Source organism: Bidens hawaiensis, unplaced genomic scaffold (assembly GCF_021521415.1).
Source record: "Bidens hawaiensis isolate Kalapana, Puna unplaced genomic scaffold, B.hawaiensis_p1.1 tig00026600_1, whole genome shotgun sequence".
NCBI lineage: Eukaryota > Viridiplantae > Streptophyta > Magnoliopsida > Asterales > Asteraceae > Bidens > Bidens hawaiensis.
This window is the reverse complement of record NW_027505074.1, coordinates 80,084-107,505: the sequence shown is the minus strand read 5'-3', so window position 1 is coordinate 107,505 and position 27,422 is coordinate 80,084. Positions and strand designations below refer to the sequence as shown.

Below are 27,422 nucleotides of genomic sequence, written 5' to 3'. Positions count from 1 at the left end.
ATCCACCCTCAAGTATTTATCCAACCCATGCCCAACCAGCCGTTCAAGCCCCATGGACCGGTCCACTTGGGCCGTCCGCGCTCCCGTTCACGGCAGAGGGTAGTGGTGTGCACAGCTGCCACATCATCCATACCCAACAATTCCACCCCCGCTACCCTCGGTCTGAAGGTGTAAATTTGTCGATAGAAGTCATGTAACGTCCCATTATATATTTGGGTTCAAGTTAAAATAGAAAGTTCGGGGTCTTGAGTTTTACTATCTAGATAAAAGAAAAGGTGACGACTCCGGGGAAAAGGCACTATGGTTGGATTTGATGTAGATTCAAAGTGAAATTATATGTTGAGCATAACACCATAAATATTATGCAAGATTTGATGTAGATTCAAAGTGAAAATTAAGATTGAGCATAACACCATAAGCACCTACAACTGGTAACAAGCTTCCCACAAGGTTCAAATAACATAGGCAGCACTTTTATGATTCCATAAATACGTTTACGAGAGCACTATTACTCTATGTATTAATCTTCAAAAATATGTATACGAGAACATCTTTTAAAATTATGGTGTATCTCTAGTGAACAAGGAAATTCTACCAACCCTACACGGGCAATTGTTAAAATGCAGATCATTAACAAGTGCACAACATCTCTTAACATAGTGAATGTTTACGAATTGAGATATGACATCTCTCGCACGGGTAGATGATTTACGAAACAACAACGAGAAACAATTGGTCTTGTGATAAGAAACAATTTTTATAGTATTTGGTGGTTTTCGTGTTCGGTCTTTGTTCTTTGTCCTCTATAACAAGCTCACAAATATTACACTCAATTTACATATATTTTTTTAGCATATGATCCCACAGTTAAATAAATGATTGATAATATTATTTTAAGTTTTTTTTTTTCCTTTTTGTAAATATCATTATATATATATAATTAAAATGCATTCACAACTTGTCTCACGTTAATCACTGTTCATTCCATTTACAACTTATAATGCTTTGGGTACTTACATTCAATACACACTGATACATACAATCAATACACACATATAGTTCTGTCATGGACAAGTGGTTACTGGTAAGTTATCGTACTTATCATCATTTGGGAGCCATCTGTCTATCTTTACACGTGGGGTGATTTGTGCGATACATCATTTGGAAGGCAATTATTGAGGAAGCTAAAACTCCATATGAAAAGGGTAATAGTAATCGATTAATGACTTTGTATATACCAAATTATTTTCATATGGGCCAAATCAAATTCTTTGATTTATAAAGTTTGTACTCTTTTCAGCCAATTGGTCGTGATAAGTCGATTGTAATTGAACATGTTCTTAAAATTGTAGGATGATTATGTTGCTGCTGTTGATGAGGAACTAAAGAACGAATCTCTGGAAATTTTTTCGATTTCTTCTCAGCCTGTTAATGGTTAGTTAAAATGGGTTGACTTAATTATTATATCGATTCCACATATAACCTTCATTGATGAAATATTTTTAGTGCTCGCTTTAGCTTTTTCTTCCTTGATGCAATAATATTAGTGCTCACTTAGTCACTTTAGTTTTTTATGACACCTTAAGTCGACTGCTTAGGTAAAATTTTGTGTTACCCAGATTAGGTGATATCTGATGAATTACACATGTGCATAATATATTCACCACCAGCTGTACACACGAGCTTTGTATCTTTGTCTGTCATGTGGGAACGTGCACTTAGACGTAGGGATCCATATGTAAACATAGTATCAATTTAGATTAATAGTCAACGAATTCTCTAAGGTGTTAAGTTGCGCTAATCATTTGGTTTTCGTTAAATGCACTAAAAAGGTGGATTCGACCAACTCTTTTGACAGAACAACAGTCATTTTATTGATGTTCTTAGCTGTCAAGTTTTAAATTCAATTTAGTGAATAATGGCCACCTATGTCACTGTGTGGACTTCAATAGTAAGCAAGCATGCACGAGCACCATTAGTGGTGTTAAGGGTTTTGGAAAACAATTTTTTTTTTCTTAGTTTTGAATTAGGTTGTCATTTCTGATCTATTATGGTAGATAGGTAGTTTGTAAACAAGTCTAGAGCGAACTTGATAAAGGGACAGATTTTGCACAATTGGTCATTTTGCAGTATTGGGTCTGAAACAGTTACTTTGAACTTATTTGTCTTCAAAATGTTCAAAAGGGCCTCTGTTTGTTTTAAAAAGAAAATTAACTCACTTTATGTTTGTGTGTTAAGTAGTTCAAGAACAGTTGGTTCGTGTTCGTTCTAAGTGGCTTCATAACAAAAACGGTTAACTGGGTCAAGATCTTTGTAGCCGCCCTTTATTTTTGCAAAGAAAAAAAAATTAATTTTCTTATAAATACCCCTTCTATTCTTTGCAATCCATTTTCAATCATTTATCATCCTTTAACTGAAAGACCAACAAATGCCCCCCCTGTGAACATATATCACCATATGGACTTTGAACGGAAACATAACCCAGAAGCACTTTTGAACAAACTAATTTCATATTAAAAAACATCATAGTTGACTAAATTGTTTAAAGACTTTCATGGTTATAGCTGAAATTTTTACTTCTCTGTTAGCAACATTTGTGATATAAGTTTTAGCATGCTAATCTACTATACATATTTAACTTAATATTTAATAGTTGCTTTTGTTGTTTATATTTTTATCATGTTTCATTTTTTGCTTTGCGAAGAAATTCTATTTCAGGACTCCATTTGTAAGGAGGGAAGGTGGTGCTGCTGTTGCAAAAGAACTTGGTTGCTTCTTGAATTCGTGCCAGAACTCAAGAAAGTGTACATCAATGTTTTGAATGATTGCACCGAATGTAACGTTGTTTTACTTGGTGACATTTAACATAATTTAATGGATATATAGTACTATTGCCTAAACAATACCGCTGCCCTGCAACGTGAATGATCTTATGAGCATGTCTGAAACACAGAACATGGAATCAACTCGGTCCGCCGCAACGCGCGGGTACGATTACTAGTTGATAATAAATAGCAATGAACACGGTCTATGATACCACAATCCATATTTGGGGTTACTTAGAACACGTTCCATATATTTATGTGGCCATGTGGGTAACTTCTTATAGACTTCTTTTCATGGGGGCTATGTGTAATTAGGCAAGCATAGTACAATAACAAAAGCAAAAAAAATACAATAATTAGCACAAAAGTATTTTCAAGACTAAAGTGGCTAAACAACCATCTCTTATCCACAAAGAAACCCTACCAAAATAATAAGAAGAATGAAATTAATAACAGATGTACCTAAATTAGTTTGACATAACATGTCTTGTTACTTGTTAGTAGCTAATGCCATTAAAATTAAACTATTTTTTCTCACTTTAAGAGTTATACATATATAGTAGTTAAACTTTATTTGGTATACTATTTCTTACTATACATTTGTTTAACCAATTAACTTGTAGTTTTAATTATGTCATTAATTAATAATTTTCCTTGATAATAAACAATTTTAGTAAATATATTGTAAGGCCAATTTTAGTGACTTGCGATATCAAATGACAAAACCCGTTATATATTTTGGTCAAGTGAATAATTTAAGCCGACGAGGAAACCGGACACGAAACGAGAGCTTCGGGAACGCGCGTTTAGCTTCAACGGGATAAGGCTTCTAGAATATGTTATGTTTTACTATATATAGAAGCATTGTGTGTCATTTGTATGTGTGTTTCTTAAGATGTAAATCACCACCCAATGGGAGCTCGATCATATATTGGGTGGGTCGGTTTTTTGTTTAATGCTATCAATCTTTTAACCGACAACGAGATCGTTCATATTTTATCTTATATTATCTATGTTCGTTCGTTTGATTTACCGCACCCATCTCGACACATTTATCGAGAGCAAAACCGTTCGGTGGTCGTTTTGGGACCTACATATACTTTTTAATAGATCTCATATAGTTTGTTTTTATCTTTTGTTGTATTTATTAATTATTGTTGTTTTTGTAACAAACTTTTGATTCTGAGATGAAAAAACATAACTCACAACTTGTTCTGTGACCATTTAGATATTCAGTTGTAACTTGACTATTTTTTTAAGTGATTTGGAGGTAAAAACTAAAATATAATATATGAGCATTCTATTCTGACAAGATCGATAGGAAACTTAAGTTTATGTGGCTTTGAGTGTCCACAACTTGAAAACTGTTCAAGTTGAAAAAGAAAACAAAAAGGTTGCACCGAACTGAGGAACTGCATAATTCATGTGATCCTGGAGTTGGGCAAGTGCCCGTACACATGTCAAGTTGAAACACTTAAGGAGACATTATTTAATTTGTACATTGTTTAGGCACTTTTATTTAATAAACACTAAAACAACCACTCACCCACCGTTTATTCTTAAATAATATAAGTTTCTTTTCAGAACAACGAAAGACTAGTAAGACGTTAGAAAACAAACGAAAGTTACAAGGTACAAAAATAAGCCTGAGAATAATTTATACCACTCTGTTCATGAGATATTACATACTTTAGATCAACTTTTTATACAATTAAAAGTAATAAGCATTATATCATTTGTTGTCTTTATAGAATATCGAAACTCTCTACTGAAGAGCTAGGAATTTCGAGCCTTCATAATCATTCAAAGTGTAGAGTAGAGCAGCACCATCTCCGGTTTGTTTCCTGTTTTGACCCTGATAATACTTTTAACTATATAAAGAAAATGATGTAAGCTGATTCGAGATGGCTAATCTTCCAATTGATATACCCTTTGAGCAAGTTAGACTCCAAGAGGCCATGTCATGGGAGTGCATGAAGGCTACGTGGGGTTGTGGTTAGGCACATATCATAAAATCTAACTGATTGTGAGGGGACGAGAGGGAGATAGAAATTTGGATGGAGAAGAGAATTAAACAAATACTTAAAATTTTAGAGATGTAACAGAGAGAATGAAATGTGGATGCTATAAATGTTTTTGTTGATTCTACGTTGTTTAGTATTTAATATTAACTGGTGACGGTATTGTTTGTACCAACCAATAGTTATTAATATTGCATATAATTTGGTTATGAAGATTTTGTGAAATATGTCATACCCAAGTGACAAACATGCACATGCGACTTCATGTTCGTCTGATTTCACAACTCATTTTCTTATTATCTTTTTATTTATGCCATTATTAAAGATTCATAATTATAGATCCAATCATTGTATTTCCACTAAGCAATTACATCCGACACCAATCAATCTAGACTCTCTCTTGTCGTCAAACGTTCAGTTGTTCATCTCCCTTGTCAAATGGAATATACTATAGCCCACGGATCTAGCTTATGCAAGAAATATATGAATATTTATTAAGTATATATTATTTACAAAATTGGATGGAGCAAGTAGGGCTTTAAACGAACCGAACGAACACGAACAGAAACTTGTTCGTGTTCGCTCGTTAAGGAAATAATGTGTTCATGAACGGTTCACGAACACTTAGCGAACACGATTTTTTGTTCGTGTTCGTTCATTAAGGAAATTAATGTGTCCATGAACGGTTCACGAACTCAAACGAATACAAATAAAATTGGTAGAGCCTAGAGATTAAGACCGATGTATTCATCAATGCGAATAATGAAAGCATGTAAACGAATTGAAAGAACACGAACACTTAATCGAACAAATATTTATGTTCATGTTCATTTATTTAAAAAATGAATATATGTGTTCGTTTCTAAATAAATATAACTGATCAAAGATAAATGAACATATATGAACACATACAAACATAAACAAACATAAATGAAACACTTAAATGAACACAAATTAATAAATATAAAGATTTAAGTATATGATTCATCCAAATAATATTTAATTATTTTTTATTAACACATAAACAAACATAAATAAACAGACAGAAACGAACATAGATAAACGAACGTAGACGAACGTTCATGAACATAAATGAACGAACAGAACACGCGTTCATTTTTGTTCGTTTAATTAAACGAACACAAACTTTTGTTCATGTTCGTTCGTTTATTAAATAAACGAACATAAACGAACTTCCCGCCGAACAATTCACGAACAGTTCACCGAACGTTTGGTTCGTTTACAGGCATAGGAGCAAGGGCTTGCTTTCATTATTTTTTTTGAGTTAACTGACATTTTAGTATCTGGATTGGTCAACTAGGCAACTATAGTACATATTCTTTATTTTGTGCAAATGGCTACCTCAGTTTAAAAAACTTTCATTTTTATTATTTTTTTCTAACACCGTCTATTTTTTCGTTAAGTCAGGGATAATTTGGTAACTTCGTTATTTCTTTGTTTTTTTCTTTTCTTTTAAACACTTATAGCTTGTAAACCCTAAATCCCCAAATCAAAACATCAAAGTCCAGGTCCTAAATGTTAAACGAGACGATATTTAAAGGCGGTTCGGTAAATCTCATGGGGTGTCTTGGAGGAGATTTAAATAATAATTCGTTTATTATTTATTAATAAGTTTGTCTTATTTTATTAAGTTAGTCTTATCCTAAACCTATTTGAGTTAGATTCAAATTGTGTATTTGAATACGAGTAGGGCTCGAATTAAGGGTATTATATAAACCCTTGGTTCATATATGTTTATTAAGTTTTTTCGTGTGTCGTTTTCTTAATAATATACCGGAAGCTTTTTGTTTGTCAAAAAGAAACTAATTGTGTTATAGTGCAGCCAACTAGAAGTTTGTCCTATGTTGTCTTTTTGGTTCGACTAAAGAAACAGTGGGTTTTTTAAGGTTTGGGGTATTATTTGAGTTGTGAATAACAAAGTCAAGAAGTAGTATTATTTGTTTCCTTGCTGTACGTACAACAACAATAAGAAGGAAGCAATATTTGTTTTCTTGTGTTATTGATTGAGATCAGTTCTTGATCAAGCATCGGCTCCCCTGTTCAAGTTCAACAAGTGGTATCAAAGCCGAGTCACGTTCGTACGTAATCGAGTTTAGTCGATCGAAGTCCAGCCAAGAGATTAGTCTCACGGACGGTTGCCTTTGGCGATTATCCGGGTTTGTAGATCGTAAACAAACTCGTGGTGAGAAAAGAAGCTGACGAAGAAGTAAACGATGGCCGATACGTCGTTTGTCGCCGGAATCAAGCGTTTGAACCAAACTAATTACCGGGTTTGGTCGACATGTGTTATGTCATACCTTCAAGGTCAGGACCTTTGGGATGTAACCAACGGAACCGAAACACAGGTGCTAAGAAACGACACCGGAGGTGCCATCGGGAAGTGGCGAGTAAAAATCGGGAGAGCGATGTCAGGATGGTTTGGCCTTCCTTCCTTCACCTTCCCACTTCGAACGGCTTCATCCAATGCTAACGGAATGGAAGCAGCACTCGTATTACCATAGTTTGCAATATTAGATATGACTTTGTCCTTTGAAAAGTCAAGTTTTGACGCTATACGATCAATGATCCGCTGGTTAGCCTGCATACACATCATGTCACATAAGTCACTTTGTATAACCGGTAAATCAATATACATAAAAATGATAGGTATAAACCTGATGGACGAGTAACCAGTCGATATCTGACTGCTTAAGACCGGCCTTTGCTAACAAAACCAGGATACTCTCTGGTACGACCTTAGAAGCAAAGCGAAAAACCTCGTGCCCATTCGTTTGGATATATGAAATAGATGGCTGTGTAATGGAAAACCCTGGGGTAACACCTTTAGAACCCGATGCAAAATTCGTTTGAGTATGCCTAATAGAAGCATTCGCGTGCCTATGGAAAGAAAAAAACAATCAATAAAAGCTAGAACTTATTAATATTATCAATGATGGTGGGTTAAGGGGGAACCTGGCACCCTTGCCATCAGTGTGCATGTCAAAATCAATTAAACCATCCTCCTCACTATCGCACGCCTACACAAAATGATGATTATGTTAGAACTTACTTGTCATTTACCAAATGTACTCATGAACAAGCGTAAACCTGGAGTAAGATAGCACCAGCAGCATCACCAAAGAGAACACAAGTATTTCTATCCTTCCAATCTAAATAACGAGTTACACAATCAGCGCCGATCACAAGAACGTTCTTGAAACCACCTCCTACAAGAGTTCATGGATTGTACACGTATGAAAATGTTGAAAAATAACTCAAATAGTGTCTAGCCGGTCGAAAAGATAGCCGTTGCATGGATTACCAGGTTAAGTTAGGTGCAAGTGCATGTTTACTTAGTTGTTCCTTAATAAGATGTAGGTGGTTAGTCAATCTTGTTTTGATTACTCAGTTGCAATATTATGCTTATAAAATTAGTAGTATTGTGATTAATGAAGGCATATCTTTCCTTCACATCTGTCGGCTCGCATGTTTCTTCCGATCAAAAGCCCTACAATTACATCGATTTGAAATTCAGGAAACACTTAACGACGTTAAGTGTTTTTTTAACGGAGGTCCATTGAGAGAAAAATAGTCGAAAGGTTAGACCCTTGGTAGCAAAGGCAACCGAACAAGCGAAGATGGTTATATGGTTATATGTTTTTTTAACGGACTCTTTAGAACAGTTAGTGGTTGCTTAATTAACGTAGGCAGCGCGCTAGTCAATTTTGTTTTGATTATTTGGTTGTAGTTCTATGCTTATATAAGCAGTAGCATTGTGATTAATAAAGGCATCTATTTCCTGCATATAAGTACTACTGCAACTTTGATTATTATACTTCAACATAATAGATTTCTTACCCCGAATATGACACGAAGCCGAGACTAGCCCCAATAGAAACCCACTGCAAGCCGCTCTGATGTCAAACGCAGGTGGATTCCTTTTACACCCGAGTCCTTTTTGAACCTGATAATGTACTAAATGTAGACCAACGTTAATGTATTTAAAAAAAACGCTAAAGAAAGAATTTGAGACAAATAATATACCAAATATAATTAGGGGAAACCTTGGTGCATCATGTAAAAGAAAAAGAGTGTTTTAGATGATTAAAATTTGTGAACCTCTAGCCAATTATTACTGACGTAACCATAAAATGTGGTAACTAATGTTCATAGTTAATTATGATGTTGAAAATTATATATGGCCTACAAGAAAAATAACTTTTATGTTTTTCCGGGGCCGGCCAACATCGCATCCTGGGCTCGACGGGCGTTTAAGGCACGGTTTCTCAACGGGGGCACAAAATTTCTAATTATTTTAATATATGTATAATTTTTTTTAAAATATTAACAAGTGAAATTGAGAAAAAAAAGCCAGAGAAAAATAAATTATATAAGATCCATTTTTTATACTCGTCATGGGCACTCAAATTCCTAGAGACAACCATGTGTTTCCTAGCTATAATTATAATGATTTTTCCTATTAATTATCTGCATTCACAATTCTCAAGTTACGAATACATACCACTAGGTAACTTTTCTAACACATTGTGAACAACTCTATACGGTCCGTATAGGGGCTATACGAGTCATATAGCTCTCATACGACTAAGTAATGTACGGATGACAGCTTTTCCAGTCTATACGGGTCATGTAGCCCCTATACGGGCCGTATATGCTTCAAACACCTGACACTCTCTATCACAAAATGACAAAATTTTGCACATATACAGCTCGTATAGTCCCTATACGAGCCGTATAGACGCATATGGTGTCCAAATAACTTATATGGTGTGGAAATAACGTATGACATTTCCTTAATGTTGCTAGAGAAATGACTGTACATTACTAGAGTTAATTTGCACATGTATTTTTGTATTACTTGTGTTTAAATTACCCGTCATATAAAAAAAAAAAAAAAAAAAACCTTTAACTACCTCAGGTGCGCCGCCAAGCAGTTCGTCAGGTGTCGATGAACAAAAGAGGATAAGATCCAAATCATCGGCTTTAAACCCCGCCATTTCAAGCGCTTTTTGAGCAGCCTCTACAGCAAGACTTGTCAAGTTTTCATTACCTGTAGTTGCTCTAGTTAGATTACAAATATGTTTTGGTACACGGTTAAAGTATATACGTGTGCATATTCATGAAATTTATGCAATTGTTTACAAAAGAATGCTTTAGTAAGTAGTAACCAGATGAGTTTGCTTGAAATTTGTCAGTGGTATAAAATTTAAATAGGTTGCTGGTTTTATATATAATAGAGGGCATGGATCGATCCAGTTCAGTTTTCACTATTGTCTATATTATTGGTGGATGCTTAACATAGACATAATGAATTAGTAAGCCAGCATAATAACAATCTCTACCAAAGGGTCAAGGCTTGCTACTTTTTAGAATATCCGTAGTTGAAGAGCTAAAAACACTCATTTTTTGTGTCATGTAAACGCTACATAAACACGGGGGACATTTTTTAGTTTTATATATAGTGGTTGAAGCTCCTTGTATGATTATGATGACTGGTTCATTGACCAACCCATTTGCTCAAAACGTCGTCGTAGGAAAAACATGCATGCTAAAAAATGATCAAATACGTCCTATGCGTAGTGATATTTGGACCTTTTTGTTGCAATAACATGGGTGATAAAGCCCACTACGAATGCTTAGCAAGTTGGCCTACCACTGTCTTTGAAAATATCTAGTACAAGTTAGGCATAAAACTTGAACAATGCCCACCTTTTAATTAATAAAGTGGACCCCTCGGGCAGTGGCGAAGCTTAGACTGAGGCACCGGGGCGGCCGAACTCAAAATGTATACAAAGTTTCACAAACAAGGCGGGGCCGGGCTCAAATTTTTGGCCGAAAAAGACTAAACTTACACTACGTATAAAATTTTTTGCCCGGAAACGAGTAAATTTACACTACTGCGCAAAAAAATAGGGGGGGCACCCCGGGCCTCAATGAAGCTTCGCCCTTGCCCTCGGGAGTTAACTATGTCAATGTAACAAGTTTTCTCCTTATCTAAAACTACTCCCTAATCTATCGTTTTTCATCTCAAGATATGCTAGAATAATTGTTCAATTATGATTCTAAATTCTCAAGAACTAATCATATATATTGTACTACGATTATTCAAAATCGTAACACAATAAAATCCACAATTGGTTGCTTCTGTAAGCATCTAATAAAATAAAGTAAATGTACCTAGAAATACTTGATAATATGGTTTTTGAGAAGGAAAATCAATCACTACAAAGAAAGTACCTATTCTGTCGCTTAACCAACTTGTTTCGTATGAAGGGAATTTTTGATGCTAAGCGTTAAGGGAAAAAAATGCACGGTCACATCTTCATAAATAGCGTAATTACGCTGTACTTTTACAACTAGCAAAGTAACTATTAGCTAGCTTATTTTGTTGGTTTTATATATGTAAGTGTATATATATTTTTTAATTAAATATATAGGGTTATTAACAAGTTTAATATAAAAAACATAATTACATACAAATCCGCTTGGCTGAGGCACATAAACTCATAGAGCCGTCACTGATTACATATAATATATAATTAGGTAAATAAAAATAATTAATTCATCTTAAGAAGTAATATGTTGAAATATATTATGGGGTGAGTTTACTGGTGAAGAGGTAGGTCCCAGCAGAGACCAGTTGGTCCCGCAAGACTCACCTTGAACAGGGACGTCTGCGCAAAGGCCATCTGCTCCCGCAGGACCCACCATGCTCATAGAATCTTACGCGCAGTACGCAAGCTGTACACGCAGGGAAAGCCTCCCAATGGTGAAGTACCCCGTCTGTTCCCGCAGTTGCGGATACAAGCCATCAGGGAAGGCTACCCGCAGACAGCAGGGCTACACGCACAAGACACTAGCTACTTCAGCAGTCACGTGAAGGCATGAGCAAGGCGGGAACAATCCCGCCCAAATGAGCCAGTCTGATTCTGAAAGATCTTTTGTACCATACCTACCAAGGTATGGATAGGACAGACGATCTGACCAGAACAGCCCATGAGCCAATCACAGGGTGACAGCTCACCGACAACAGTGCGAGGAGGAGCACCCTCTAGTACTGTTTGTCACTATTAGCCGCTGCCTACTCACCAACCCTTACTGTGGAGCATGCGCAGCCTACAGTTGGTGGAATAGTGTTACTGTTGGCCGTAACCTATTCACCAACCAGCATGGCCTGCGTACAATCCACAGTCAGTGGGACGTGCATAGTCTACAGTTGGTGGAATAGTGCAGCCGACTTTGTTACTGTTGGCCGTAACCTACCCACCAACCAGTATGGCCTGTGCGTAATCCACTGTTGGTTGAACAGGAATACTATTCAGCCGGCTGTACCTTCTAGAAAACCTACCTTCGGCTATAAATACTCCAACATCTTGGAATGGTAAGATCATCTGCTATCCAGTTATCTAGCAATCTCTTAATATACACTTATATTAAGAGCAACCTAGTCTGATTCTCACGCCGGAGGGTGGTCACAAGGAGGAACCCCCCCCTTCTCAGTGACGAGCTTACGGTGTTTGTTTTGCAGGTCTCCTGAAGAACAGCCTCCTCAGCTAGACCTCATTCGTGGGAAACATTATTTAACCCCCAGATTATCTATAATCTGTACCGGGTCGCTTAGTGTTTCTTCATTGGCGCCATCCGTGCATAAAAGCTAGAACTATTTTAGTTTTCACAATTTCTGAAGAAATGGTTAACGTTACTCCGGTCCAAAGGCCTGTAACTGACCAAGAAACCCCGGTAACCACCCCAGCAACTGGGGGGAACACCGGCGGTTATACAATCCTTACGAACACTACCCCGACTACCCAAGCCGGGGCAAGTGGAGTAAATATTCCATTGGGGTTCACCGATAACCAACTGGAAAAACGAACGAAGGTCCCTCGCCAAACACTAGATCAAGTGAAGGCGTGGGCCGAAGCACGGCAAAGAGAATTCCAAGCCGAATTGGATGAACGCTTGCGTTCAGCTCAACAGGCTGACGAATTCACCAGTACTCGCCAACACCTCAATATGAGCAGTGACTGCGAGTACTCAGAAGACGAGTTGGAGTCTGATACCGACGCGAACCCTCGCCATAAGGCGAAAGGGAAGCGTAAGGACACGGACATCCAACCAAAAAGGAATTTTGGGGAAGCTTTTAAACCAATCGCGGAGAGAAACCCGCGTGACTTCTCCAAAACCTTTAGACCAACTGCCACAAATGCAGGAAGGTCAAAATTCGCAAGAGACATTGCGGAGGCAATCGCCCCGAGAAGTGCTAAACAAATGTCAAACATTGGCACTTATGATGGTCTATCCGACCCAGACGACCATCTGAACAGGTTCATTGCGGGGGCTACCGTCAGCAACTGGACGGAACCCACGTGGTGCTACATGTTCCAGATGACTCTGGTCGGAGCAGCCAGGGCATGGTTCGATCGTTTACCGATCCACCACATATATGACTGGGCGGACTTTCAGAACAAGTTCAGCCAGCACTTCAGCCAACAGAGGAAGTACACTGAAGAGCAGTGGACGATCCTCAACTGCGTGAGAGAGGAGGATGAATCTTTACTAGACTTCATCACTCGCTTCAACTCTAAAAAGCTTAGTCTCGGCAACATAAGTGAGGATCTGGTTCGCGCCGCCTTCATCCAAGGCGCCGAATACCCAGAACTTATCCGCACGTTGACGGGTAAGGATGGCATGCCATCCACATGGGATGCCATCATGACGGCGGCAAAGCGCTTTGCCGAGACGGAAAAGCAACTGGGAAGGGACCTTCCCCAGAGTACGCACCTCTACACGCAGAGGACAAGAGAGAACAATGTCCGGATCGCCCGGCAGAACAAAAAGAGGAGGCTAGGTATTTGGCAGTCAAGGGTAAACTTTGACACCTCATCCAGCTCTCGCCCTCTTGTTGGCGGAAGGGACAACACACACCCTTCAAATCGAAAACACCGGTGGACGCCACTCACAAAGAGCGTCACGGAGATATTTGCCACGGAAAAATTGCCATGGCCCAAAGCCCCATCGATCCGGCAGAAACCTAATGCGGATCAAAGCAAATCCTGTGATTTCCACGGGACAAAGGGTCATGGTACTGAAGAGTGCACATCCTTGAAGGATATTATTGAAACATTTGTTAAGGATGGAAGGCTTGCACATCTCGTGGCATCGATCAGGAAGGGAGGAAGGAATGACAACCGGTACAGAGGTAACGGACGAAAGCCCGTCGACATCAGCATCAACATGGTTCATGGCAAGGTCAGAGGAAGAAAAAGACGGGTGATAGAACCATGCGCGTGGAAGGAAGCTGAGGTGCGCTTCCCGCGAGTGCCAGGAGGCCCCAGCAAAGAAGGCCCCATCGTCATCAGAAGCCAGCTGGGGCACTACATCACCTCCCGCACTCTTGCTGACAACGGCGCTTCGTCGACAGTGATGTACAGGCAGTTCTTTGATAAGCTGGATGATGAAGACAAGGAACGCTTGGAAACGGTCTACGCTTCAATGGAAGGGTTTGATGGCAGTACAGAAACACCCCTGGGTATCCTATCTTTCCCCGTTACTCTTACTGATGGGAATCATTCACGCACAGAAGACGTGGATTTTGTCGTGATGAAAAAGCCACACCACACATACGACATCCTATTCGGAAGAGATGGGATGGCAAGATTTAACGCCGTGGTATCTTCAGTCCACGGCATGATGGGATGGCCAACAGCTGAGGGTGTAGCAATGATCTCTGGCATTCCCCAGGTATGCATTGCATCTGTCTCATCTAAACCCAAACCGAAGAAGGCTAAACCAACCGTCACTGAACCAGAAAAATGGGCCTTCAATGGCAAATACCCCGACCAGGCCGTTACCATTGGACCAACAATTGTTGATCCCACCCGCACCTTACTCAAGCGCTTACTGCAGAAAAACGCTGACATCTTTGCGTGGACACCAGCTGACATGACTGGTGTACCCCGAAGTAAGGCGGAGCATAAGCTCAAATGCGATCCGGCTGTTACGCCAATCGTACAAAAGCGCAGGGTAATGGGGCCTGAACAAACTAACGCATGTAGAACCCAAGTCAAGGAACTCCTTGACGCAGGCATCGTACGCGTTAGTAGATATCAAACATGGGTTGCAAATCCCGTAATGGTACCGAAGAATGACAAACAATGGCGCATGTGCATAGATTTCAAAGATTTGAACAAAGCATGCCCCAAAGATTGTTATCCGTTACCAGAAATTGATCTCAAAGTGGATTCGTTGGCGCCATTTCGCCTTAAATGCTTCTTGGATGCGTATAAGGGGTACCACCAAATCCACATGGCCATTGATGACCAGGACAAAACCGCATTTCGGACGCCCGATGGTACATTTTGTTATAAAATGATGCCATTCGGACTTAAGAATGCAGGGTCCACGTACCAACGACTAATGGACAAAGAGTTTCATGCCCAAATCGGGAGAAACTTGGAAGTCTATATGGATGATTTGGTCATCAAAAGCCTCGAGCCTGAGGCGATGTTGAAAGACATTGAAGAAACTTTCAACACGCTCCGAAAGATAAACATGAAGCTCAACCCGAGCAAGTGTTCATTTGGGATGGAAGAAGGGAAGTTCTTGGGAGTCATTGTTACTAAAGATGGCTTTAGAGCGAACCCTGAAAAGGTCGAAGCCATTGTTAAAATGGAATCACCTACCACCATCAAACAGGCTCAGACACTGAATGGGCGACTAGTCGCACTTAATCGCTTCTTGGCAAACCATGCGGATAAGTCGTTTCCTTTCGTGTCAACACTGAGAAACTGCCTGAAGAAAACGCACTTCCGCTGGACACCAGAAGCGGAAGCAGCTTTTCAGGAGATTCGGTCACGCCTGATCGAACTTCCAACGCTTACAGCACCACAAGCGGGAGAGGAGTTAATCCTATACCTTTCCGCAACAGATAGAGCAACCGGGGCAGTCTTGCTAGTAGAACGAAAGGGCATCCAGATGCCAATCTATTATGTTAGCCGTGTACTAACAGACGTAGAAACCCGGTACTCTACCCTCGAAAAATTGGTCTTAGCACTTATACACGCTTCACGCAGGTTAAGACGATATTTCCAGGGCCACCCAATCACCATTCTCACCAACTTCAAACTCTCAAATGTTCTAGGCAAACCCGAATTATCGGGACGTCTAGCCAAATTGGCAATTGAATTGGGAGAATATGCAATTAAGTACAAGCCAAGACCAGCCATAAAAGGCCAGGTCTTGGCCGATTTTATTGCAGAAGTCCCCGTTTCGCGGGAAAAAGAGTGCCAGGAGGAGGCTCAACCCTCCCCAGCACAGGACGTCAATGATGTCTGGCGACTCTACACTGATGGAGCAGCCAGTAACGAGGGTTCAGGCGCAGGGTTAAAATTAACCAACCCAGCAGGCCAAGAATATACTTACGCTATTCGGCTGGACTTTCCAAGTACGAATAACGAAGCCGAATATGAAGCATTCTTGGCCGGTTTGAGAATTGCGCGTAAGATGGGAGTGAAAAACTTAGAAGCCCACGTGGATTCCATGCTGGTGGCCAACCAAATAAATGGAACATACACGGCTGTGAATGACACCATGGCCCTGTACCTCGCCCAGGCAAAAACCCTTATGCGTGATTTTAGTGATTGTAAAGTCATACACGTCAAGCGCAGCGAAAACAAATCTGCGGATGCGTTAAGCAAGCTTGCATCACTAGCCTTCACCCACTTGGGAAAGGACATCCGCATTGAACTCCTCGAAGCACCATCAGTCCCGCACAAGGAAATTTGTGTCATCCAGAATACAGAAACATGGATGACACCAATAATAAATTACCTTGCAGCAGGAATATTACCAGAGTCAAAAACACAGGCAAGAAAACTACGCTGTAAAGCACTGAATTATCAACTCGTCAATGACATCCTTTACAGACGTAACTTTCTTGGCCCACTCTTGAGATGCGTGGACAACCAAGATGCCGGCTACCTCCTAAGGGAAGTACACGAAGGCATCTGTGGGGTACACGCAGGCCCCCGCGCTGTTGTAGCCAAGCTAAACAACGCGGGATACTTTTGGCCGGGGATGCATACGGATGCACTGGCATACATCAGAAAATGCAGGTCTTGCCAGCTTTACGCACCTAACACGCATCGCCCAAAAAACGAACTGGTTCCAGTCACTTCTTCGTGGCCATTTCAGAAGTGGGCCATCGATGTGACAGGCCCATTTCCTACAGCAGCAGGAAATGTTCAGTTCCTAGTGGTAGCCATCGACTACTTCACCAAGTGGATAGAAGCAAAACCTTTAGCCCAAACAACCGCAAAGCATATCAAAAAATTTATTTGGGAATTTATAATTTGTCGTTTTGGACTTCCACAGAATTTGGTGAGCGATAACGGCACCAACTTTGCTGACAAGAAGCTACAACAGTGGCTGAAAGAACTTCAAATCACCCACACCTTTACCTCAGTGGCACACCCGCAAGGTAATGGTGAGGTGGAAAGAGCAAACAAGAGCATCGTCGAAGGCATCAAGAAAAGACTTTTGAAACACAGATCCGGCTGGGTGGACGAGCTTCCGCACGTCCTTTGGGCAAACAGAACGCTGAAGAAGGCCAGTACGGGGGAAACCCCGTTCAGCCTCACTTATGGCACGGAAGCCATGGTTCCGGTCGAAATTGGTCTACCCTCACCAAGGGTCTTGAGTCAGCCAGAAGACAATGATGCGGAAAGACGGTTGGATCTTATGCTAACCGAGGAACGCAGAGACTTAGCCGCAGTGCGTGAAGAGAATTACAAACGACAAATGCAAAAGTACTACAACACGCGGGTAAAACTCTGCAACTTCAAGGAAGGAGACTACATACTGCGTAACAACGAGGCTTCGAACCAAGAACGCCCAGGAAAGTTGGCCCCAGTCTGGGAAGGGCCATATGTTATCAAACAAGTTCTGGGAAAGGGCGCATACCGGCTCGAAAGGCTCGATGGCACTCCCATCCCAAGAACATGGAATGGAGCTCAATTACGCAAATGTTATATGTAGATCAATTCCAAAACTTGTAAAGAAAAGGCCAAGAGCCACTTCTAATGGAAATGATTCTCCTTTCATAATGTGTTTACCTTTATTCTTATGAACTCCCCACTGGTGCCGGTGTTTACCACATAAAGGGGGAGAAGTAAGTCGTTACGTGTGGAAGGCGGCAAAACCCGTATAAACACAACGTTAAAAATAAGGGAAACCTACACGCAGGTATGATGTAAGTAAAGTTTAGCCACCCTTGTAAGTGCAAGCGACGGTCTTATCCGCACAATCACAAATAAGGAAGCAAAACTTTAAACTATCATTTACCACGTTCAAAGGTTATCCTAAAAAAAAAAAAAAAAAAAAAAAAAAAAAAAAAATATCAAGGAAAAAAGGAAACCCTACACGCAGGTCAGGTATGGGTAAAGTTTAGCCATCCTACCAAGTGCAAGTGACGGTTCTATCCGCACAATCACGAAGGAGGAAGCGAAACTTTAACCCACTATCAACCACGTTCAAAGGTTAACTTATCCTAAATACTTAGAAATGAGGAAAACCTGCACGCAGGTCAGATAAAGGTTAAAGTTTAGCCATCCTACCAAGTGCAAGTGACGGTTCTACCCGCACAATCACGAAAGAGGAAGCGAAACTTTAACCCATCATCAACCACGTTCAAGAGGTTAACTTATTCTAGAACACTTGGAAAATTGCTAACTTAAACTAAGTATGCAAGTCATGAGTTTATAAAGCAGGGAATCCAAAGAAGGAAATAACAATCTTATACGCAAAAAGATTTATATTTCAGTAATATATTACAAGAATGGCCGGGTTACTACCCGCCTAGAAGAGAATCTATACAAGTCTAAGCAATGGAAAGGGATCTTCGGGGTCAAGCTTCAGGGCCGCCACCACTAGGACCCGCTCCGTCAGAAGAACGGGGTGGTTCGAGGAAAGCTTTGAGGACAGCTAACCCATCATCAGCAACAGCTACTTCATCCACCTTTTCCACCACTGGATGCGGGAAGGCGGCGTATTGGTTCAATGCTTGGTCGTAAATGGCTTCGGTATCCACATCGAACAAAGGGAAGTTGGAAGGCGGGACGCCTTTCTCAACAAACCCTAGACCAAGCATGAAGCCGGCTTTTTCCCCATCATCATGAGAAGCGTTGAGGGCTGCGGTCATAGCATCATCGTAGGAGGTCTCTGAAAAGACCCGACGCACAACCTACAAAGAAAAAAAATACAAGTATTAGAACCTTTTCTTACAAAAGAAATGCGTGAAGATAAATCTAAACATACCTGAGGCAACGCTTCTCGAAGAAGCCATTGGAGGGCAGCTTGAGCTTCGGTATGGGCGCGTTCGGCTTCGCTCTTGTTAAGGTTGGCAAGTAAAACTTCCTTAGCGGCAGCCTCTTCGACGCCCTTAAGCTTCCGCTCGGTTTGGTCAAGCACCCCCCTCTGGTCCAGGATTTCCTGGAGTTTCTTGGCATCTTCCATTGCCAAGGCATCATGAGCGCGTTGGAGAGCCTCTAATTTGCCTTTCAGCTCCTCATTCTCCAAACGCAGAGGCTCAGCAACGGCTTCAGCCTGGGCAGCCCTCTCGGTTGCGTTTCGCGCAGTTTCCCTGGCCAGCCGAAGCTGTTCATTCACAGCTTGGGCAGCCTTGGAACGGGCCTCGAGTCGCGCCTGAACTTCAACCTCGAGGGCCTTGAAGGCCTTCTCCTTGGCGGCGGCAGCTGCCGCCAGCTGTTGGTTCTCCTCCCGGAGAGCACGCGCTTCAGATACGTCTTTGGCGCGAGCTGCTTTCAACTTGTCGTTTTCACGACAAAGCAGCTCGATGCGCGGCTGCATCCGGGCCTGGAGAACCCGAAGCTCATTGGTTAGCCTACCCTCCTGGTAGCTAGCCATGGCTTCCCCCAACGCACCATGAGGAGCAGCGTGGCGAGCCCAGTCCACGCACTCCACAGGGGTACGAAGGGTTGTTCCTCGGCGTATGTTCCATCGTGGAACATACACTTCATTGGAATCCGACACTGCAAAAGAAACAAAGACAGTAAGGAAAAGATGATAAAAAAAAAGGGGAAAAACAAAGGAACCCTACGCACCTGTAGGGTCAATGACAGGCCGATATCCGCCAAACCCATCACCTGAACCTAAAGGAAATCCATCCAACAGGTCAGGCAGATGGGAAGGTGGCAAAGATCGGCGGGAAGCCCTGCGCGTACCTGATGGTCCGGCTGTCGTTGCCGGTGGCGCGGGCATGGTGGCAGCCGCCGTGGTCGCCGCCGCGGTCGCCGCCTCCTCAAAAGCAGCAGTAACCGCCGGTTCCGTGAAGGATGCTGTAAAAATCGCACTCACGGCCGGCGGTGACGTCATCTCGGCCGGAACAGTTGGCTCGACGGAACGAGCAACTGGACCAGCGGATGCAGGCGCAGGCGACTGGGTCGACGCCTCAGGAAGGCTGACCGAGCCTACCGTCATTGGCGAGGAGGTACTCCCCTGCATTTCACCCCGGATTGCATCAACATCCACGCCTGCACAAAGAGTGTTAAAAGAAAATTATGAAGTGACAAATCTACAAAGGCATTATGATTATACTTACGGGTTTTCTTGACCCTGAACGTACGGACGGGCGGGGAGGAACCCGATGGAGCCGGCCTCTTGGTACCGGTCACCGTCGTCTTCGTTGGTTCTCCGGAGGTAACGGTCGTAGCCTCCGGAGCAGTGGTCTTCTCACCAACGGGCTTCCCCGCCACCTCTTCACTATCTGACTCCGTGTCAGATAGAACCACTGGATCAGCTGTGGAGGCCTTCTCCTTCCCCTTCACGCCGGCAGCAGTCTTCTTCTTCCGCACAAGGGGAGGACCATCTGCGGATTCCTCAGAAGAAGATAGGATGTAAGGATTTCCAACAGCGGGTACAGCATTGAGGGGTTCGGGATAAAATATCTCCTTACCTGGCCGCCGGTGGCTCAGGATCTCTTGGCCCGGCGGATAGACCTCCACAAACCTATCCGCCGTTTGCTCCAGGATGGGCAACTCATTGTCGTCCAGAGCACGAGTGCCCACCCGCACGGGACTGTCAGCTTCCCGCGGGAACAGGAGCGACTCCAAATTATTCCCCTCTGAAAGAAAAGAAACAGTTAGAAAATAAACTAATATCAGCAAGAAAGACAAGACATACCATAAGGAATAGAGTTCAAACCGTATTCGAGAAGGATAGGAAACCGAGACGCATCCTTCCATACCCGGCTCATCCCCAGCAGCACCATCCCGGACTCCGCAAACCGGTAAACCGGAGATTGGACCCGGGATATCTTCGCGAACCATTCCGCCTCCTGGTAGCTGGAAGCGTGAAGGCTCGGAAGCGCTTGACCCTTCTTGAACTTCATAGCAATAGGGATGGCGCGGGCAGAGATGTAGAAGAACTCCCGCTTCCACGATCGGAGACTGCGCTCGGTCACGCAGATCTTTAAACCCTTAATACGGGTTGTCAGGCTGTACCACCCTTGGACGCACCTCCAAGTATAGAAGGTCATCAGGCGGTCCACGTAGGGCTCAATACCCAGAATCCGGCACACCCACTCGAAGTGCCGGACCTTGGCAATCGCCATCGGATGCACCTCGGTCAGGTGCACCCCGTGCCTCTCCAGGACACGGTACATAAACTTTGTCAATGGAAACCTAAGGTTTCCATACACAAAGAATGCAGCATATACCCCGATCTTGCCACTGGGGGCATCGTACACAGTCTGGTGAGATTCAGGAAACTCAGGCTCGAGGGACTCGAGCATGAACTTCCTGACGATGTACTGGTACTGATCGACAGGTAGAGCACACTGGCACTCGCCAGCAGTACTCCTATCGTCGGCTACAGCTTCAGCATCATGAGAAGACATTTTTGCAGAAAGAAGAGTGATTTCGGGAAAATGCTTGCCTGAAAAAGGGGAGTATTTGCCGGAAATCACTAAGAAGAAGAAGAGAGGTGAAAGTGTGAATTGCAAATAACCCTCTCCCCCTTTATATAGTAATCGCAATTAATGCGGTGAATTTAATGCGGAGGAGAGAGAAATCGACAGTGCAATGAAACTATGACACGTGGCAAAAAGCAAGCTGGCAACAGCTGTTGAAAGGACGTGCCAGTAACTTCGCGGCCACGCGCCCGAAAAAACACGCCCACGCGCCTGAAAAAGCGACTGGAATGACCATGTTCTGTCACGTCACCATAACTTCCTGCACGTCCTGACACAGTCAGAAGAAACTGTCGCACGACGTTTCAGATGTTTGGATTGTTCTTATCCTTACCAACCTTTTGAATTTCAAAATTCAAAAACATTCAAAATTAAGCGGGAAAACACCCCTTACCTTGGCAACCAAGTAACCATAAGACGGACGCGGGTACAGTGTTAAGGCAAAACCCTTCACATACCTTGCACCCGCAGGGAATTGAAGCCAAGAATACCCCGGCAACAAAGTAACTATAAGACGGGTGCGGGTGCAGTGTTAAGGCAAAATCCTTCACATACCTAGCACCCGCAGGGAATTGATGCCAGGGGCACCTTGAAAGTAAAGTAACCGTAAGACGAGCGCGGGTACAGTGTTCAGGCAAAACCCTTCACGTACCTAGCGCTCCGCTGGGAATTGAAACCAAGAAGGATCTTCTGGGCAATGCTTGTGGAAACGGAAATAACATCCCCGCATAGCGGGAACGTCGAGAACTACATTGTTTGAGGCTCCAGGATGGAATTGGTGGTTTAAACATAATTGATCACTATGTTCAAAACCACTAAAACCTCATGGAGAATCCACACAAGTGAGACTCAACGCTCCTGACTTGCGAGAAGGTTACATACCTACCCGCATCATACCCAAAGATCAAGCAAAAAAATCGGGAATTTTTGCAAGTGACATTAGGAAACCCGAGGGAAGAATCCCCACGGAGAACCTTAAAACTAAACCCTTTTCAAAACCCCTTGCTTAAAGTCCAAAAGTTCACCTCACTTTATTAAACATTCGTGAGAAGAACATTGGACTGGGGGGACTTGAAGAGGTAGGTCCCAGCAGAGACCAGTTGGTCCCGCAAGACTCACCTTGAACAGGGACGTCTGCGCAAAGGCCATCTGCTCCCGCAGGACCCACCATGCTCATAGAATCTTACGCGCAGTACGCAAGCTGTACACGCAGGGAAAGCCTCCCAATGGTGAAGTACCCCGCCTGTTCCCGCAGTTGCGGATACAAGCCATCAGGGAAGGCTACCCGCTGACAGCAGGGCTACACGCACAAGACACTAGCTACTTCAGCAGTCACGTGAAGGCATGAGCAAGGCGGGAACAATCCCGCCCAAATGAGCCAGTCTGATTCTGAAAGATCTTTTGTACCATACCTACCAAGGTATGGATAGGACAGACGATCTGACCAGAACAGCCCATGAGCCAATCACAGGGTGACAGCTCACCGACAACAGTGCGAGGAGGAGCACCCTCTAGTACTGTTTGTCACTATTAGCCGCTGCCTACTCACCAACCCTTACTGTGGAGCATGCGCAGCCTACAGTTGGTGGAATAGTGTTACTGTTGGCCGTAACCTATTCACCAACCAGCATGGCCTGCGTACAATCCACAGTCAGTGGGACGTGCATAGTCTACAGTTGGTGGAATAGTGCAGCCGACTTTGTTACTGTTGGCCGTAACCTACCCACCAACCAGTATGGCCTGTGCGTAATCCACTGTTGGTTGAACAGGAATACTATTCAGCCGGCTGTACCTTCTAGAAAACCTACCTTCGGCTATAAATACTCCAACATCTTGGAATGGTAAGATCATCTGCTATCCAGTTATCTAGCAATCTCTTAATATACACTTATATTAAGAGCAACCTAGTCTGATTCTCACGCCGGATGGTGGTCACAAGGAGGAACCCCCCCCCTTCTCAGTGACGAGCTTACGGTGTTTGTTTTGCAGGTCTCCTGAAGAACAGCCTCCTCAGCTAGACCTCATTCGTGGGAAACATTATTTAACCCCCAGATTATCTATAATCTGTACCGGGTCGCTTAGTGTTTCTTCAACTGGGAAACCACAAAAACTAGGTAACAATGTGTTTTAAATGTTAAATATTCATATATAAATCTTTTTTGCATGTAAAAAAGGGTCATTTTCACATAATAATTTTCAGAGTTTTTGCATACAAACACGTGTAGAGATCATTTAATAAAAAAATTAAAATATAAAGACAAAAATGTTAAAAAAAGTATAGAAAAAAAGAAAAAGAAGCGTTTTTCTAATTATTATTGCTACTTTTACATGTGTTCATATACAAAAGCTCAGAAAAACATTATGTAACATGAATTTTATACATGTAAAAGCGAGTTTTTTTTGTGTAAAATTAATGGTTCTCTGTTCTCTAATTTTTCTGGTTGCCGTAGACCTCGGTAAATATAATTTCGTTTACTTAAAGTACTTAGAACAAATGAAGAAGACTGGTCTTGATTGTTCTTTGTGAGATAAATAGAATGAACAAAAAAAAATCACCTGTAAGAATACCCCCGTTTTGAATTCCTGTACGACTAGATATCCATTCATCAGTGGTATCTACAATCTTAGCAAGATCATGATTAGAAAATTGGTGATTTGGTAGAGCTGATCCACACCCAACCAGTTTACACCCCTTGTTTACAAGCCTGTTTTAAACAAATATAGAAACGTATAAAAACTTGAAAAATGTACCTTGATATATTGTGTAAGTTTCAATGTGCATATTAATCTTTTAAAGAGTTCTAAATATTACAGCATCCACAATAACAAACTTCTTCATATTAGGTCCCCGTCTAGCTTATCAATTTATCTAAAGAAACAAGTTTCTTTAACTTTGACAAAACTGCATAGGTACAAACCTCGTTAAATATATTATTATAAAAGAGCGTTGTGGGTGCTCGTATACAAAAGAGCAAACATAATTTAAAGAATTGAAGCTAACCTGGGCACCGGAGGTTTTGGAGAAGTGCTTGAGCAGCGGATCACCCTATCGAAAACAAATTTAGGACGACAAAGACAGGATCTATTTCTTCCAACAGAAGATGATATTTTGATATTTGGCGTGGAAAACATAGATGAATTAGCCATTTACACAGAAATGAAGATTGATTTTTTAGCTAAAGGTTTAATATTTATGGTTTGGTTTGATCGGCGAATAAGAGAAAGTAGGATAAGTTATTTGGCCACATTTAAGTTCTAGCTAGACCGGAAAATGAAACCCCTACGCAAATGAACAAAAAAGGCAAAAGCCTACTCCCTTAACTTTTCTTTTATTTGACTTACAAGTTACTACGGGTAATATTTTGTATCATTTTATTTCTTAAGCTTTTAATTACTTTACCATTGTTTAATATTTAGCATGCTCATCAAGTGATATAATTGTTATATAGTTAACATGAAAAGTAAAATTAATGTGTGTAAATATGTTTTTTTATCTAATTTTTCATGTATTATTGTTCTTAGATAAAACTTTATGCTAAATTAAGTTTTAGTTATACATGTAAAGGTTACAGACACATCTATATATATATATATATATATCATATATACGTATGTGTGTATAGGAGATGGATCTATGAGAAAGATATTTTTTGAGAAGAGGATAATAAATAAATCATTCAATTTAAAATACAAATCAACGGTCAAAATACAACGTTTATTATCTCTTCTAACATTCTAATTAATTGTGTAAAGATGTATATACATAAATGAAATTTGTTAACTAATAAAAACTTACACATGTGTAGGTTGTGTTTATCATGGATGGTTATATTTTCTACCATTAATGTAAACCTATACATTATTACCTATGCATGTGTGGGTAAACATTTAAAAGTGAAAAAAAAGACATGAATAAATTATATTAGTGGTTACTTTATATATGCAACATAGGCATTCACATTTAAGAAGTAAAAGTTTTTTTTTGTTATAGCATGTATTTAGCCTTATGTAATGAAACTATCCATATAATTTTGTATGGGAAGCCACACGAGAATGTGAAACGTGTAATTTGGCGAGTTGTATGCATCTATATAGTTACGCATCATAATCACGCACCGTATTTTATAATTATGCAACATACATATATAATAACGTACGATTGTGTATATAACTATACACTATTATCATTATGTACACGTAATGCATGATTATAACACAACTATACACCATTATGTATAATATTGCATGGTCATAACTATACCCCTACGTGCCGGTCCCGTAGCTACACGCCCTCCTTCCCGCTCTCATACCCCCTGCAAACCCTCCTTAATAAATGGTTGTGATTATTTATTTGAGACATTTTATTTTCATGGGTATAATTGTGATAAACATAAATGAACATTCTCTTCGATACAACACACTATATTTATATTTGTGGTTCATTACATCTGGATACATATATTTTTGTGGTTAACGTTCTTTTAAAGTCCCTTTCAATATTTCATCACCGGGGTTTTGTGTTTAAGCAAGAATAGCACAATGACAAAACACAAAATACCATAATTAGCAAGAGTACTTAAATGCTAAGACTAAAATGGCTAAACAGCCCTCTACTATCCTCAAAGAAACGCTACCAAAATAATGAGAAGAAAGAAAATAACCAAGAGATGTACCTAAGTTAATTACATAACATGTCATGTTAATTAGTAACAGTACTACCTAAAGTCATTGAATATTAAACAGTTTTTCTTATTCGATAATGTACATTGTTATTCGGTACTTATATATTTTCTATTTGATATAAATTTTAATAATTATAATTAACAGAACTAGTTAGCTTATCTTTTGGCCATTCCAGCCTTCGTTGGATAGTAAAGCTATTGCCCTTTGAAGGAGAAGATCAGGGTTCAAATTTCAACAAATATAATCTTTAATATAAAACCCTTGTTTCAATTTCAAACAAAATAATCTTTAATTTTAATTAATCAAAGGGTGGTACGTGGAGGTGCCTAGCGGGTAAGAACCACGAGTACCCTTACAGTGCCCCCCCACACCACCACCACAGCCACCCCACCCCGTTCTTCTCAAATTCCTTTTTGCGGGTGATGATTCCAATTATACTACCCGAGAGTGAGCGAGAGAATGTAGGCGTTGGACATTTACCGTTTTTTTAAGAAGTGGTGTCACCCCTTTAAGTAGTCTAGGGTAGTTCATGATAAAATTTAGGTGACATTGCAGGACTAGTCAGATCTTAGGGTCATTTAAATTTTTGAAAGAAGCATCCCCACCATAAAACGCCCGAGTTTATATAATTGTATTAAGAGCGTAGGGAGAAAGCTATTCAATTATTGATATTCAAATTAGGAGGCTACTCAAATAGGGTAGTAAATGAGACTTGATGATAATTTCCTCACATTAAGGCCGCGTTTGACTTAACGAATTGCCCTAAACCAGTTATGATCTTCTCGTTAACTTTGAAATTATATTTAGAGGTGAACAAGTAGGTATATTTGGTCGTTGGTTCAACTGCTTTGCCTAGTTTTAGGTGTATTACCGGAAGTTAAACGGGTA

At 41.0% G+C, this 27,422-nt stretch overlaps 1 protein-coding gene across 1 annotated transcript; it reads right to left on the bottom strand.

Moving 5' to 3' along the window:
* Nucleotides 1-7,172: 7,172 nt before the first annotated feature.
* Nucleotides 7,173-9,951, bottom strand: LOC143610512 (beta-ketoacyl-[acyl-carrier-protein] synthase III, chloroplastic-like). Its single transcript, XM_077084973.1, has 6 exons — nt 9,781-9,951; nt 8,705-8,810; nt 7,955-8,073; nt 7,820-7,884; nt 7,522-7,744; nt 7,173-7,445 (listed from the first exon to the last, which is right to left on the bottom strand). The coding sequence occupies exons 1-6, from the start codon at nt 9,862-9,864 to the stop codon at nt 7,173-7,175; spliced, it is 870 nt and encodes a 289-aa protein (XP_076941088.1). The 5' UTR covers nt 9,865-9,951.
* Nucleotides 9,952-27,422: the final 17,471 nt, after the last annotated feature.